This window comes from Dama dama, chromosome X (assembly GCF_033118175.1).
Source record: "Dama dama isolate Ldn47 chromosome X, ASM3311817v1, whole genome shotgun sequence".
In the NCBI taxonomy this organism is placed as follows: Eukaryota; Metazoa; Chordata; class Mammalia; order Artiodactyla; family Cervidae; genus Dama; species Dama dama.
The window spans coordinates 60133415-60150988 of NC_083714.1; the positions used below are offsets into that span (position 1 = coordinate 60133415).

Here is a 17574-nt window from a genome sequence, read left to right on the forward strand (position 1 = left end):
AGGCTGAGCACTGAAGAACTGATGCTTTTGAATTGGGGTGCTGGAGAAGACTCTTGAGAGTCCCTTGGACTTCAAGGGGATCAAACCTGCTGATTCTAAAGGAAATCAACCCTGAATATTCATTGGAATATTGCTGTTGCTGAAGCTGAAGGTCCAATACCTTGGCCACCTGATGCAAAAAGCTGACTCATTGGAAAAGACCCTGATGCTGGGAAAGACTGAAGGCAAAAAGAGAAGGGGCCGGCAGAGGATGAGCTGGTTAGATGGCATCACCAACTCAATGGACATGAATTTGAGCAAACTGCGAGATAGTGAAGGACAGGAAAACCTGGTGTGCTCCAGTCCATGGGGTCTCAAAGAGTCAGACACAACTTAGTGACTGAACAATAGCAACAATGATGAACTCTGCCTCCTTCCTGGAGAATATAACCTGCAGCATCCCAACTAGTGCTACCAACTTCTGTATGACTTGAAATAAGGCTAGTGTTATGAATAGGATATATGTATTCCTCCCATTCATATGATGAAGGCCTGTCTCGGCAGTGTGGCTATATATGGACTAAGGAAGTAATTAAGGCTAAATGAGGTGGCCGGAGTGGGGACCTTTTCTAATAAGATTAGTGTTCTTATAAGAAGAGATACCTAGGAGCTCAGTGGCTCTTCCCACACACAAGTATGCATGAGAGAAAAATGCATGAGAGCACATGGCACAAAGGCCTCAACTAGGAAGAAAGATTTCAACATAAATGTGATTTGCCAGCACCTTGATCACAGACCTCTAGCCTTCAAAACCATGAGAAAAAAAGTTTCTCTTGTTTAAGCCTATCAGTTTGTGGTGTGGTTATGGCAGTCTGATCAGACTAATACAGCCAGGCTGCTTAGTAAATATTCTCACAGTAAATCTAATTCTTAAAGAAGACAGAAATTTATTTCTAGTCTCTCAATCATCTGCAATAAGAATTTTAGGTCAGTGGCCACCTCTCTTCCATGTAGGTATTTAGATATTAAGGCCTTTTCCATTCTGTTTTATTGCAAAGGCAAAATTTTTAACCTGGAGTCCAGAAAAACACCAAGGATGTTGAAGGATAAAATTCTGAGAATCTATACATTTGTTTATGAAAAAAATTATCTATAATTTTACCAGCCTCCAACCAAAATTTAGCATTTTGTTCATTTATAAATGTGGGTCACAAACCACAGTAGTGGTCACTGTACCTGTGATTTTTGTCACAAAGTTCACATAATTTCAAAGCACATTATTATTGTTGGAGATATCTTGAAATATCACATACTTCCTATTACTTTGGAAATAATGTTTTCATTATACCACTTATAAGATCTAATTAATACATTGTGGTTGAAGCATACATATTACCACATTAGTAATTTCAATTGTGCTATTTTTATAATTATATTTCAATATTACTGATGGCCTTTGTAATGCTAAATTTTTTGGCATTTAAATACTACCCTAAAAAGAGGCACATATATTGCACCATGCTAAAGAGCTCTTCATTTTCCTGGTAATCAAACTATTAATACATCATAAGTAAGTCCACAATCCAGTTCAAATGAGATGGAAAAAGAATGAAAGAGGTACCTGACTTATTGTAACACCCTGACTAGAAAACGTCACACCACACCTATACTCATATTCCATTGATGAGAACTTAGTCTCAGGGGCACCTTTAATTGTAAGAAAGGGTAAGAAATGTAATATATTAAGGAAGACTTGTGTCTATGATTCTATTACAATGGAGAAAGGAAAAAAGAGTTAATTAACTTCATATAATCTATGCCACTACTCTTTTGTAACCTTGTCCCCCTGCAAGTTTTCTCCCTTTTGTTCTAAGAGTTTAACCATAGATTTTTATTGGGTTTTTCTATGCAGAGAGATTTGTTTTTCTCCTTTCTGCTCCATTTTTAATAATGTGTATTTATTTTTCTTATCTTGCTGTATTCACTGGGACCTCCAGGGTAATGTTTAATAGGAACAATGATAAAGCATTTGCCTTTTTTCCCAATTTAGTAAAAATTCTGCTGTGAACTTTTACTGATAAATGATATATTGGTATAGGTATTTTATGGCTAACATTTATGAAATTAAGGAATTTATATTTTAGTCCTGATTTGCTAGAATAAACTGAGAATTATAAGGTAAATAGTGACCATCATTCATGATCCAGATACAGGAATAAGTGATTAAATGAAATTTGTTCTCTAATAAGATACATGAACTGCTAGAAAGATAGTGTCTTCATAATTCCCAACTTACAACTGGAGAAACTGATATTTCTCTCAGAACAATTTCTGATTGAACTTATTTGGGCAGGTTTAGAGAGGGAAATGTATGGCATTTACTCAGGTCTCTGGAGGTAGGGCCTGAGCTAGAAAGCATATCTGCAAATCAGGAGACCCTGACTATAATCTTGGCTCTGGCCCTAAGTTACTGGCTAATGTTGACCAACAGGAATAACAATTAATATTTATAAGGCTTTTTATCAAATATCTGGGCTTCCCAGGTGGCGCTAGTGATAAAGAACCCACCTGCCAGTGCAGGAGATCTAAGAGACGTGGATTCAGTCACTAGGTCAGGAAGATCCCCTGGAGGAGGGCATGGCAACCCACTCCAGTATTCTTGCCTGGAGAATTCCATGCACAGAGGAGCCTGGCAGGCTACAGTCCATGAAGTCACAAACAGTCGGACACGACTGAGCAGCTAACACTTTCCTTATCAGATGTTTGGCTCTGTGATGAGAACATTACATGCATTATAGCAGGAAGGTTCACAAAATCCTGATGACATGGATATCATTAGTGTTCCCATTTTAAAGATGAGGAAAACAAAGTGAAGGGTTTAAGTACCTTGTCCAAGATCACAAAGTACTTTGTCCAAGCAGCAAAGCCAGAATTGTAATGTAACCTCAGTGAAACCAAACTGCATTTTAGCAATGATTTTTCTGTCCTATAAATCACCTTTCCTGTCTGGACTTCCAACTTATTATCCACAAAACCAAAATGTAAGCTATACCAGGAGTAAGCAAACCTTCATCCAAATAGTCTAATAAAACACTAGAATGTTTATGGGCTATATACTTTTCTAAACATATATATTTATTTCAACCTGAAAGCGCAATATTTGCGAAAGCACTTATGCACTTGTTATTATTTCCCTGCCACTGAAGAATTGCACCTTGGAGCTAGAATTTCAGATAGTACATCATTGACAGTCACAGTACTATTTGTTGTACTGAATTCTAATACTGGGGCTTTGAATACATATTGTCTGAGATGAAGTTTAGTTTAGTAGATGAGGGTAGAACATGAACAGACAAGGGGAAGTTGCTGAAGCACCTGAGAACAGGGAGGTATAAAACTTCAATAAAACTAACCAGGATATTTATACTTTAGCAAGTGGGACAGGGGTACAACTTTTGGAAAGGGGTCTGATTAGAATACAGAAAAGGAAGGGCTGTGAGTTATAATATGAATGAATCACTTTCCTTCTTCTCTCCCAGCTTATAAATTAACAATAAGAAAACATTTTTTTAGGGGCAAGATGGGCTTGTACAGTGAAGTTCATCTTTGTCTCTCTTGCTTTTTTGTACCATGCTTGTCAGGTCAAAAAAGCTACATCCCTACCAGTAGCTCTCAGTCGGTGGCTCAGCCCTGTAGTGAAAACATCTTTTTACAAGCCACCAGTGGCAGTTCTGGCAAGAACACAGAGAACAATTTTGATTAGGTGGGAAGAAGGAGGTTGAGAAGTTCACATATAATCCACTGCATTTATGCTGCTTAATATTCACTGTACTTTTTCTTGGAATCATGGGGTATGAGGACCTGACCTTCATTTCAACTATTTGCCAAGAGGGCAGAAGACAGGGCATTTGTCAGCCCAGTAAAATTCCTTGGAGCTAACTAATTGGGATGGGAGTGGATGTTCTGACAAAGAAGAACACATTGACATGGGGCCTTCCTGGGCTTTGGATACTGAGCCACTCATTGACTATCTGAACACAAGAGTGGCCTCTTTCACACCCAGTGTAGTTCGTCTAGGGTCCAGCCTCCACCCCTGCACAAAGGAAATCATGTCCAAGCCTATATCGATCGCATCAGGCTATACTATTTATTTATTTCTCATTGCAATAAGCACATGAAATTAGCCAATAGCCTCTTTCCCAACTACACTTCCGTTGGGTCCACAACCTTCCCTAGAAAGAGAATACTCCTAGTGTTTTTCTCCAATATTAACAACAGGAAAGATCTATCAAATTGGATGATAGGAAGAAGAAGAGTTGTCTCAGGCTGATTCAGGAATCTGACTTCAGGAACGGCTTCAGTTCCCTTTTCACCAATGTAAAACATAGCCTTGTGGGCAACCTGTTGGGGGAGAACAAACACTGCTGATGCCCTGAAGAAACAGGAAATGACTTTGAAACAGTTTAGAAGTAGGGAAGTAGAAGGAAGGATGGGGCTACCCCTTTACTATACCGTGTTGATGGTGCTTGAATATGAAAGACACTAGTCTAAGTGTAGTTAATGAATCTATGCTGATTTTAGAACTTGCTGTCAAGGGACCACCTTTTATTCATGGCTTTTGACTAGAAGTTATTTATTAAGCTTTCTCCTGCCCCTACCACCTCCTCAAGAACTGTATCCCATCAGAGTCAATTCTGATGATTATGTTCTTCCATCAGAATCACTTTAGAACATGAAAGTCGAGGATGGAAGTAAATGTTACAATGACTTGTTTTGGGGGTAATGAGAATGATCCTGGAGTAAATGTGGCCTAGGAAGAATTATTCTGCCTCTATAGGCTTCAGAATCATCACTGATAAAATGAAAGATCTGAATTAACTGCTTGTCAATGGCCCTTATATCTCATATATTAAAGGACTCTATCAACTTACATTGGAAATTTTAAGACCATTGTCTTTTGTGAGTCCAGAAAAATCAGCATTGTCAGCAAAAGCATCCTGGATGCCCATCTTCAGAAGGATGTCTCCAAGGTCATATGTGGCAGAAATGGAAAACTTTGGAACAAATAAGTCAACCCACCTGTCGGGAAAGGAAGAGGGAACATATGGCTATTAGAACACCAAGCTCATGATTCCCTCCCTTTCTGTCTCCTTGGTATGGTCTTGGACTCTGTTGCTTCCCTAGGTATTGATAACCACTACTATGCAGGTCAACACATGATACCAAAGCCTCAGAAGTTATCCTAGAAGGAATGCTCTCTGGTTCAGCCCATTTGGGACTGCGGTAATGGAAGCTGGAAGATGTTACCCACTTATAATAAAAAACAAACATCTCTAGGGATATTCACAAAGGTTGTGATGTCAATGGCATGAATGTCAATTGGTAGTACCAGGAGAATTTCATGGATTTCCATCTAACACTTCTAGCCCAGTGTGGAACATCTATCAATATCTTACCCATCCCCCAAGCTCCAGGTGGACTCTGGGAAAGCATCATTTTTACTAGCTGGCTGACTTTGCATAGTTCATTTCATTTTTCTAGTCCCAACTTCTTCATTTGAAAAATTCTTATAATATTATCTCCTTTGCAGGTTTATTGATGAGTTTAGATGAAATAATGTATGTAAAGTACCCAGCAAAGGGATTGGCAAAGAGGATCTCCTCACTATACTTTAGGGGTCATCACACAGCTCTTAAGTGGTTCAGAGTGTTTCTCCTGCCTCTGGATTTCTTCTGGACTTAGTCTTATGCCCACCCTCCACTTTTCACATCATCTAAGATGTTTACCCCTTCCGCAGTAAGCGGTTCCACTTCTTCAGTGTTTTAGATGACATGGCCCCTTCCACCCACTCCATCTGACCCTCCTTGGGAAGGACAAAGAGTGCCAGAGCATTCTTGCTGTAGTCCATTTGCAGCACTGTGCAGTTCAGCTCAGTATCCACCAGGTGATAGTATTGTTCCATCTGGTGCATCATGGGCACTTGCACTGTTGTGGTCTTGTCCACTAAGAAGCTGGAACCCTCTTCTGTCTTGGATGGATCAAAGGGATTTGCCCACTGGGCTTAAAATACAAAGAGGAGACAGTTTGTTTTAAACCTGTATTAGTGCCAATGTGAACCTCTCCATCAGTCATCTAATCTAGTAATGAATACCACCACAGAGGTAGGTAACTTCTGTCAATCAGTTTTAAAAATGAGTAACTGAGGATCAGGGAGAGATAGTGATTTTACATGGTCTCCCAGGTAGCTGGTGGCAGAGCCAGGAGTCACACCCAGGGCTATTGGACTCCATGTTCAACAGATGTTCCGTCTGTGTTCAAAATCACTATACTTACACTAAACCCATCAGAGCCACAGTTTCCTCTTCCGTAAAAAGGTATAAGCACATCCAACACACAGGATGAAATGAGACAACAGATCTGTTCTGCCGTTTTATCCGTCTACAAGTGTGTGATTTGTGGCCAAGAATCGTTCACTCTTCCACCAAACATGGCTGACATGTGCTGTAGAACCAGGAGAAATCATTTGGGCACAGCACCTTCAGAAAAGAGTCACATGATTCTTGTTGTTACAAGAACCAGTTTTAGAATCAGACAAACCTGGGTGGGAATACCAGCTCTGAAATTCATTAACTGTGAAGATTAGATGAGACAATGTGTGTCAAATACACATGTAGCATGGAACTTAGTATATAGTGGGTACATAGTACATGATAGAAGTCTTTATGTAACATGCCCAAGAATGAATAGCAGGTGAGGATCACAATAAGGTTTTAAACTAATTCTGCTTACTGCCAAGTGCAAGCTTGTCTCACCTCACCAAATCTTTTGGAAACCATGATCCTTTAGCTAGATGTGAGCAAGGTGTTCAAACCATTGTAACTCCCCATCTCTCTGAGTGTTCCGTCTCCCTAGAGATTTCCTGGTTTCATCCACAGAGCTATGTGTCCCTCTGGGAATATTCAAAATTACACACAACTATATCCAGTGGAACAGGTCTCTGTGGTATGAGAGACACCCACTAATGCCAGTGAGAAGACACCATGAGCTCCCTCCAGTGCCCCATCAAATTACTGGAACATTGAACTAGAAATTGACATCTTAGAACCTTACCTTTAAAGCAAAGATAGTTCACCAGGACCATGATGGTGTTTGGTTTGAGGTCTTGGATGAGGTCCACAATTTTCCCTTTGGTTTGCCTCTTCACATGACTATTGATCTCCTGCTGGGCTGCAGAAACATTGGAGAAGTCGGTAGAAAAGACTTCAGTCTCATAGAGGTTCTTGACATCATCCAAGAACTTTGCCAGTGGTTTCAGCTCCTTCCCAATGAAAAGGGCATTTCCCATCTGTAATTCCAGCTCCTTCTTTGGAAAATTCAGTGAACAGATCAGGTGTTGGAAGCCCTGCTGGATCTCTGCCATTGGGGTGTCTGTAAGGTTGAACCCCAAACTTTCCAGGATTTGAGTTTGGGTGCTGGAGCAGGCCCCAAGGGAGAGCATGGCCAATCCTGCAGAGATGCTCACAGGGGAAAAGAAGATGTTCTGATCTGGAGTCTCCACAGTGAACCTCCGGTACAGGTTGAATGCAAAGTCAGCATTGATAGATGACATCTTATAGAGAGTGGCATTTTGTTGGGGGGAAAGGCAGGACGTTATTTTGCCTTCACAGCTGTTAGGTGGTGCACAATGAAGCCCAAGTATCAAGAGAACCAGAGAGAAGAGCAGTGGCATTTTGGAAGGAAGGTAATCTATAAGAGATGAGGTGAGAAAACCATTGGGGAATCTTAGCTGGATGAAAACTCTGAATCAGAAACATGTAATAATCATGCATCGTGATTAGTAAAACAGTAGAAAATATTTAATGGCGAGGCTTTTCTCCCCTGAAAAACTAATGACACATCTAATAGGAGCAGAAAATAGGTTCTTGGGGCCACAGAAATAGTGGCAAGGATTTCATTCAGATGTAATAGTGACATATGAAAATTCTGGGAGTAAACTGAATTTATGGAAATTGAAGTACTTTTTATTTGAACTAGAGGCAACCTTTTGGAGTGAAAAGAATCTTTAGATAATATTAGCACTCTTCTGCTTACATTGTTTTTTTATATTAATATATAAGAATTTTAGATATTTTTTTATTTTGACATTTTTCTTAAGATAAAATCTATGAAAGGTGAGATGAGAGAAAGCTTGTATTTTTCTTTGAATAAAAGACTAAAGGAGGGATTGCCATCGTGGTTCAGTGGTTAGAACTCCATCCTTCCACTGTGAGGGGCACAGATTCGATCACTGACAAGGGAACTAATATCCTACATGCCATGCTGTGTGGCCAGAAAAAAAGGGGGGAAATAATTTTCACAAGAAAAGTATGTTTAGTTGGAATGGAAGGGTGGTAGTTTATGGAGCCATGTACATGATCATGAGCTGAAATTAATACATTCATGCAACATATGGAAAGTATAGGAATATTTCTAAATAACAGGAAAATGAAAGTGTAACTTTTTGCATTTCAGATCTCTGTCACCATCAGTATAATACAAAGTAATTTCTAAGTTGCAAGGCATCTAAACACTATTATTCTTATATTCATTCATGCTATATTTTTAATTATCAGAGCAGCAATCAGAAAATATGATGTAAGATTCTCTGAGCCTGAAAGAGTACAAGACAGCAGAGTAAGGGAGTCAGCTGTGGAATCCAATGACCATGGACAGGAGTGATATGAAGAAAGAAATAGTCCTCTATTTTCTTCCTGCGTGATCTTATATCCACTTCCAGGAACTAAACTGCCATAGCACAAAACTACATACTGTATTACAGTGTTCTTCTATATTCTCAGTAATTTGTCCAGCTGTCTACTGCATGTATCCACTAGAATGTTCCACACATACCTCAGTTTCAATTTGGAAATCTGTTTCCTAATGTAAACACATGGATCGTCTCCTTGACCCTCAAGGCTGCTCCTTCATCTTCATTCCATATCACTATCTACTGAGGTTCCTGTGCCAGAAACCTGGGAGTCATCTTCGGGGTTTCTTCATTCTCATCCCCCACATATAATGAGTTATGATGCCCTATGAGTGGTACCTTCTAAATACCTCTCAAAACTGTTCCTTTCTCTCCCTTTCTACTGCCACTGCCTCAGTTTATGGACTAAACTACCACTATGCCACCTGGGAAGCCTAAACTATTTCACCATCTCCTAGCCAGTCACATAGCCTTCAATCTCTCCCAATCCAACACCCCTGCTTCTACCCCTCTGTCCAATCTCCATGTTGTCATCAAAGTCCTTTTTCTGAGAAAGTCACAGAGGCTAGTAGGGGGTCAATTATCAGGTGATCACACTTAGACCTTGGCCTCTAGAATTAACAATCTGAAGCTCATGATTATTTGGAATCCTGACTTGCTGACAGAAATGCTCAAAGTTCCAAAAGAGGAAAAAAGTACTTACAGCACATGCCCAAGAAGCCACTTGCATATCTCAAAAAGCAAAATCTTTCCATTTTTATAATGTGCCCTCCTCTATTGCAAAAGTAGAGTGTTCTTAGTTACTCATTAACACCAGGCATTAGCCCTGGGATGATAGTTTCAAAGCTGATGTACAAAACCAAGGCCAAAAAGAGCAAAGTGAAAAATGATAAGGATGGAACTTTGAATGATTGCTTTGCTGTCACATCTTTCAGCTATAAGAGAGGAAAAGGATGGTCAGAGCTGGTAGGGTCTGGGTTTGTGTCTTTTCAGCAGGCAGAATGAGTACCAGAGGCAAAATTGCCAAGAGGCAGCAGGACAGACTGTTTTCTTTATCACGGCTGGGATCGGCAGCCTTTTAAAGGAAAGGTACACACAGGCAGAGACTGGGTGAACCTCTTTAATGGGTGCTGTAGAAATTATTTACACATTGGCTTGGAGGAGATGGTATCAAAAGTAGCTTCCAGTTCCAGATTTCCGATGCTGGACACATCTACGTCTACTCAGGGGGAAATCAGTCCTGTCCTCTGGTCACTAAAATCTCCTGTTCCATCCCTTGGGCCACAGGACCTTAAAAAGGATGCAGAAGGAGCCAAGGAGAGTGGAATCAAAGGTTTCATTGTCCAATATTCACTATGTTACTGAAATGTGTGCTGCAAAGAAGCAGAGGGAGCTAAGAGCACTGGACTCGCTCAGGAGACCTGAGTTCAACCTTACCTCTGTCAATTTCTAGATCTAGTGGTAGAAGTAGTATTAGCAGTAGTCATAGTAGCAGCAGCAGCAACTCCAGAGTATTTAGCATGTGCAGGGTGTGATGTGAAGCATCTAATTTCAGACACTGGCTGCTTCAGGACTATATTAAGGATGTGTATATGTTAAGATTGGGGTGATTGTTGGGGGAATGGGAGTTAGTTTGAGATAAGCTTAGATCACAGTCTATGGTGGGACTTGAAAGCCAAGTTAAATAGTGCAAACTTTACCTAAAGGGCATCAGAAAGCCACTGGGGGATTTTGACAAGGCAGTGACTAGACAGAGGGTGATAGTACGGTGACATTGTTTCTTCTTAAGCAAACATCGATAGAGCTCCTACTGTGTGGAGATGACCACACTTAGCACTGGGATTTCAAAAAAGACTGCCAACTATCAGTTCTGAACCCAAGGGATCTTTCTAACTACCTGACACCCACTGCGCAAACTGAACAGAAGACGGTACACCTCACCCACGGGTGCATTTGTCCTGCCACAAGGAATGGAAAGCTCAGAGCTCCCAACACTGAGGTCAGTCCATACCCACTCCTGGTATACAACATATAATCTACTCAGTTATAGGTATTTGCTTCCGACGAGACTGTCTGGAAAGAAAATTTCCAAAGTTGCGCCCTCTAGCGTCCTAGTCAGGCAATAGCACGGCTTATTTTCTGTGACTCAGCTGAGCTTTGCTAGCAGGCAGGAACTTCAGGATCTGCTGACACGTGAGAAGGGCAACCCTCCCCCACCCCCACAGACTCCCCTATTCTGCCTTCTGGAGTCCTGTGTTCCTGTCATGGCTTTGCTATGTAAGCGTTGTGTAATTTGGGGAAAGTAACTTAACATCTCTGAACCTCAGTTTCCTCTCCTCTATAGTGAAATGATATGGGCTTCCCTGATAGCTCAGTTGGTAAAGAATCCGCCTGCAATGCCCGAGACCGCGGTTCGATTCCTGGGTTGGGAAGACCAACTGGAGAAGGGATAGGCTACCCACTCCAGTATTCTGGCCTGGAGAATTCCATGGACTGAAGTTCATGGGTTCTGAAGAACCCACTGAAGAACATGGGTTAACAAAGAGTCGGATACAATTAAGTGACTTTCACTACTTTCACTACTACGTTTATAGTGGAATGATAACAATCCCCATATTATGTGGTTATCAGAAGTATTAAGTAAAATTTAGAGATGCTGTCTGGAAGCTCCTATATTGTACTTGGCACGTAGGAGAGATCCAGAAACTGTTAATTCGCTTCCTCTTCATCTATTATCTTGATTCTCTTCCCCTACCCCAAGTCTCCACAGTTCTGTCCTCCACCTCCCTCTCATTCCTGACTATTGTTCAGTTCTGCATTCTGGAAATACATTCTCCCTAAGATGAAATTGCCTGACTGACTGTTAACGTGCAAGATCTTCTTTAAAACTTACATTTAAAACAATCGTTTCAGTCTTGTATAAAGCTGCTGAAACTACCACATTGAATACAGAATCTCTAGAAAGTGCAGCCATATCAATAAACTCAACTAAATCCAAAAATATGTCTCTCTTATAATTCAGAGGACCATTTAATTACTTTGTCATTTATTTTCATATTCTCTCTATAGAATACAAATTGGGTTTTCAGCTGCCTTTACCCCACTAGACCAGAAAATCAATTTCAAAGTGTCATGCTTTCATTAAGATTTCAATATCATTTTTCACAGAAATGGAACAAATAATTCTACATTTGTACAAACCACAAAAGACCCTGAGTAGTCGAAGCAATCTTGAGAAAGAAGAACAATGCTGGAGATATCACACTCCATGGTTTCAAACTATACTATGAAGTTATAATAATCAAAACTATATGGCACTGGCACAAAAACAGACATATAGGTATCAATGGAACAGAACAGACAGCCCAGAAATAAGCCTATTTTTATATGTCCAATTAGTTTATGACAGAGGAGCCAAGAATATACAGTGGGGAGAACACAGTGTCTCTAATAAATGGTGTTTTGAAAACTGAACAGCCACATGCCAATGAGTGAGCTCAAAGTTGTTTAAAAACATAAATGTAAAACCTGAAACCATAAAACTCCTAGAAAAAAAACATAGGCAATATGTACTTTGACATCAGTTATAATGACAATTTTTTTTGGATTCGTTTCCTCAGGTAAAGGAAACAAAAGCAAAAGTAACTAAACAGTACTATATAAAAATAAAAAGATTTTACACAGTGAAGGAAACTGATAGATTATAGTGAACAATATCAGATTCATGATCTCTGAAGAAGATTTAACTTTGGGATCAGGGACCAGGCTTAATCACTCAGAGCTTTTTTGTGTGGCAGAGGTTTTTATTACAGTGAAAAAAGATAGAGAAAGCTTCTGACATAGACATTGGAAGGGGGACAGAGTGTGCCCCCCTCACAAGTCTTAGCAAGGCCTTATATACTTTTGCCAGACTCACTCCCACAACATACATCTTAAATTAATAAGATTAGAACTGACAATCAGTTCAGTTCGGTTCAGTCGCTCAGTCGTGTTCGACTCTTTGCAACCCCATGAATCGCAGCACGCCAGTCCTCCCTGTCCATCACCAACTCCCAGAGTCTACTCAAACTCATGTCCATCGAGTCAGTGATGTCATCCAGCTATCTCATCCTCCGTCATCCCCTTCTCCTACTGTCCCCAACCCCCCTCAGCATCAGGGTCTTTTCTAATGACTCAGCTCTTCACAACAGGTGGCCAAAGTATTGGAGTTTCCACTTCAGCATCAGTGCTTGCAATGAACACCCAGGACTGATCTCCTTTAAGATGGACTGGGTGGATCTCCTTGCAGTCCAAGGGACTCTCAAGAGTCTTCTCCAACACCACAGTTCAAAAGCATCAATTATTCGGTGCTCGGCTTTCTTAACAGTCCAACTGTCACATCCATACTTGACCACTGGAAAAACCATAGCCTTGACAAGACAGACCTTTGTTAGCAAAGTAATGTCTCTGCTTTTTAATATGCTGTCTAGGTTGGTCATAACTTTCCTTCCAAGGAGTAAGTATCTTTTAATTTCATGGCTGCAATCATCATCTGCAGTGATTTTGGAGCCCAAAAAAATAAAGTCTGACACTGTTTCCACTGTTTCCCCACTTATTTGCCATGAAGTGTTGGGACCAGATGCCATGATCTTTGTTTTCTGACTGTTGAGCTTTAAGCCAACGTTTTCACTCTCCTCTTTCACTTTCATCAAGAGGCTTTTTAGTTCCTCTTCACTTTCTGCCATAAGGGTGGTGTCATTTGCATATCTGATGTTATTGATATTTCTCCCGGCAATCTTGATTCCAGCTTGTGCTTCTTCCAGCACAGTGTTTCTCATGATGTACTCTGCATATAAGTTAAATAAGCAGGGTGACCATATACAGCCTTGACGTACTCCTTTTCCTATTGGAACCAGTCTGCTATTCCATGTCCAGTTCTAACTGTTGCTTCCTGACCTGCATATAGGTTTCACAAGATGCAGGTCAGGTGGTCTGGTATTCCCATTTCTTTCAGAATTTTCCACAGTTTATTGTGATCCACACAGTCAAAGGCTTTGGCATAGTCAATAAAGCAGAAATAGATGTTTTTCTGGAACTCTCTTGCTTTTTCGATGATCCAGCAGATGTTGGCAATTTGATCTCTGGTTTTTCTGCTTTTTCTAAAACCAGTTTGAGCATCTAGAAGTTCACAGTTCATGTATTGCTGAAGCCTGGCTTGGAGAATTTTGAGCATTAGTTTACTAGCGTGTGAGATGAGTGCAATTGTGCGGTAGTTTGAGGATTCTTTGGGATTGCCTTTCTTAGGGATTGGAATGAAAACTGACCTTTTCCAGTCCTGTGGCCACTGCTGAGTTTTCCAAATTTGCTGGCATATTGAGTGCAGCACTTTCACAGCATCATCTTTCAGGATTTGAAATAGCTCAACTGGAATTCCATCACCTCCACTAGCTTTGTTCATAGTGATGCTTTCTAAGGCCCACTTGACTTCACATTCCAGGATGTCTGGCTCTAGGTGAGTGATCACACAATCGTGATTATCTGGGTCATGAAGATTTTTTTGTACAGTTCTTCTCTGTATTCTTTCCACCTCTTCTGCTTCTTTCAGGTCCATACCATTTCTGTCCTTTATCAAACCCATCTTTGCATGAAATGTTCCCTTGGTATCTCTAATTTTCTTGAAGAGATCTCTAGTCTTTCCATTCTGTTGTTTTTCTCTGTTTCTTTGCATTGATCACTGAGGATGGCTTTCTTATCTCTCCTGGCTATTCTTTGGAACTCTGCATTCAAATGGGAATATCTTTCCTTTTCTCCTTTGCTTTTTGCTTCTCGTCTTTTCACAGCTATTTTTAAGGCCTCCTCAGACAGCCATTTTGCTTTTTTGGATTTCTTTTCCATGGGGATGGTCTTGATCCCTGTCTCCTGTACAATGTCACGAACCTCCATCCATAGTTCTGCAGGCACTCTGTCTATCAGATCTAGCCCCTTAAATCTATTTCTCACTTCCACTGTATAGTCATAAGGGATTTGATTTAGGTCATACCTGAATGGTCTAGTGGTTTTCCCTACTTTCTTCAATTTCAGTCTGAATTTGGCAATAAGGAGTTCATGATCTGAGCCACAGTCAGCTCCCAGTCTTGTTTTTGCTGACTGTATAGAGCTTCTCCATCTTTGGCTGCAAAGAATATAGTCAATCTGATTTCAGTGTTGACCATTTGGTGATGTCCATGTGTAGAGTCTTCTCTTGTGTTATTGGAAGAGAGTGTTTCTTATGACCAGTGCATTTTCTTGGCAAAACTCTATTAGCCTTTGCCCTGCTTCATTCCATACTCCAAGGCCAAATTTTCTGTTACTCCAGGTGTTTCTTGACTTCCTACTTTTGCATTCCAGTCCCCTATAATGAAAAGGACATCCTTTTTGTGTGTTAGTTCTAAAAGGTCTTGTAGGTCTTCATAGAACCATTCAACTTCAGCTTCTTCAGCATTACTGTTTGGGGCATAGGCTTGGATTACTGTGATAGTGAATGGTTTGCCTTGGAAATGGTTTGCCTGTCGTTTTGAGATTGCATCCAGGTACTGCATTTCAGACTCTTTTGTTGACCATGATGGCTACTCCATTTCTTCTAAGGGATTCCTGCCCACAGTAGTAGATATAATGGTCATCTGAGTTAAATTCACCCATTCCAGTCCATTTTAGTTTGCTGATTCCTAGAATGTTGATGTTCACTCTTGCCATCTCCTGTTTGACCACTTCCAATTTCCTTGATTCATGGACCTAACATTCCAGGTTCCTATGCAATACTGCTCTTTTACAGAATCGGACCTTGCTTCTATCACCAGTCACATCCACAACTGGGTTTTTTTTTTTTTTTTTGCTTTGCCTCCAACACTTCATTCTTTCTGAAGTTACTTCTCCACTCTTCTCCAGTAGCATCTTGGGCACCTACCGACCTGGGGAGTTCCTCTTTCAGTATCCTATCATTTTGCCTTCTCATACTGTTCATGGGGATCTCAAGGCAAGAATACCAAAGTGGTTTGCCATTCCCTTCTCCAGTAGACCACATTCCATCAGACCTCTCCACCATGACCCATCCATCTTGGGTGGCCCCACATGCCATGGCTTAGTTTCATTGAGTTAGACAAGACTGTGGTCCGTGTGATCAGATTGGCTAGTTTTCTGTGATTATGATTTCAGTGTGTCTGCCCTCTGATGCCCTCTTGCAACACCTACCTTCTTTCTTGGGTTTCTCTTACCTGCAATAATACCATAAAATAGAGTAAAGGGAATAAAGCTATATGAAAATCATGTTTCTATATCTAACTGGAATTAAGTTACTAATAATATAAAAATCTGAAGTTGATATTGAAAAGTTAAGATGGAAGAGCTTTCCTAGAGGTCCAGTCGTTAAGACTTCACATTTCCACTACAGGAGGTACAGGTTCAATCCCTGATTGGGGAACTAAGATCCTGCATGCCTCGTGGCCAGGAAAAAAAGAAAGAAAGAAAGAAAGGAAGGAAGAAAAAGTTAAGATGTAGACCACTAGGCCAACCACTACAAAAATTATCAGTAAAAGTTTATAATGAAAAAGAGGCGTCTGACTCTTGGTTTAAAAACTTACATGTGATTTTCAGGCCATAGGCAATCACAAAGGGTTTAACCTGCACACTTTGAAGGTGAAAACTTCTCTCCCTACACCAGACGTGTTGTACAGCCAACAGATTTGTTAGGGGAGTGTGTAATTTCCTCCGTTCTGTCTCGTTGCAACAAAAATTTGAAGCAATGGACCAGTGTTACAGCCCTCGAATGGACCAGTGTTACAGCTCTGTGTTACAGCTCAGTTTTATTTAGAAAGTAAAAGAAAGGTTGAAGGCAGGAGGAGAAGGGGATGACAGAGGATGAGATGGTTGGATGGCATCACTGACTCAATGGACATGAGTTTGAGGAAGCTCCGGGAGTTGGTGATGGACTGGGAGGCCTGGTATGCTGCGGTTCATGGGGTTGCAAAGAGTCGGACACGACTGAGCGACTGAACTGAACTGACAGGAAAATACATCCTCGAGGTTTGCAGGCATGCCAACCCAAAAGATGTGAAGAGAAGAGAGAGGCCCGCAGCCCAATTTTGGCTCCTCTTTTTATATGTTTTTTCTCCTCCCCCTGGGCCTGCCCTATGTAAATTGGACTAGCCAGGAGTGCTGTTTGTTTTACCTGAGATACTCACTCCGGTCCTCAGACCTTCCTTTGTTCTATTTTTAAGGGTTTTTCCCTTCCTTGTCTTTTAGCTGCCGCCATTCTGAACTCCTTTTTCCTATTCTAACTCCCTAAGAGATTGAAGTCTCAGGAGGGTGTTGCTGTCAAGCAGTCAGCCTCCCCCTAGCTGGCCATGCTCTCACACATAGCTGCATTCCTAGCCTAGGTGCCTCAGACCTTAAAACCTCAGGAGCATTTTGTTCAGCACTCTCTACAGTGAGACAACCTCCTTATCTATGTTCATCCATCTGATCTCATGCTGGTACTGGTCCATGGGCAAAACAGAAAAGAGTGGGGTCAGCACTTTCCCCCGTTTAGCCTTTTGCTTTTCTTATTGCAGTAAGTGATTTAAGTGAGGCTTGAGTGTTACTTTTACTTTGACATGTTGTCTTAAGCAGCTACTCTGACATCTGGCAGATCAGCTTTCTCTCCAGCTAAGCTGAGCTTCTGACAAACTTAGAGAGCCAAGAAGTCAATTAACCACAATGCTCTCCTGGAACTCAAAAAGCCTGAAGATCCCACACAGTACCTTTGGGAGTTATTAACAGAGTCTGCAGGGCATATTAGAAGGTTTCTAGTGGATTATTTGCAAGAGTCTAAATGTCCCATGGGGCACTTTGCTAGT

At 40.9% G+C, this 17574-nt stretch overlaps 1 protein-coding gene across 1 annotated transcript; it reads right to left on the bottom strand.

Annotated features, from left to right (window-relative positions):
• Positions 1–4182: 4182 nt before the first annotated feature.
• On the bottom strand, positions 4183–7708 carry SERPINA7 (serpin family A member 7). The gene is made up of 4 exons (XM_061137790.1): positions 7090–7708; positions 5766–6039; positions 4911–5058; positions 4183–4380 (listed from the first exon to the last, which is right to left on the bottom strand). The coding sequence occupies exons 1-4, from the start codon at positions 7706–7708 to the stop codon at positions 4183–4185; spliced, it is 1239 nt and encodes a 412-aa protein (XP_060993773.1).
• Positions 7709–17574: the final 9866 nt, after the last annotated feature.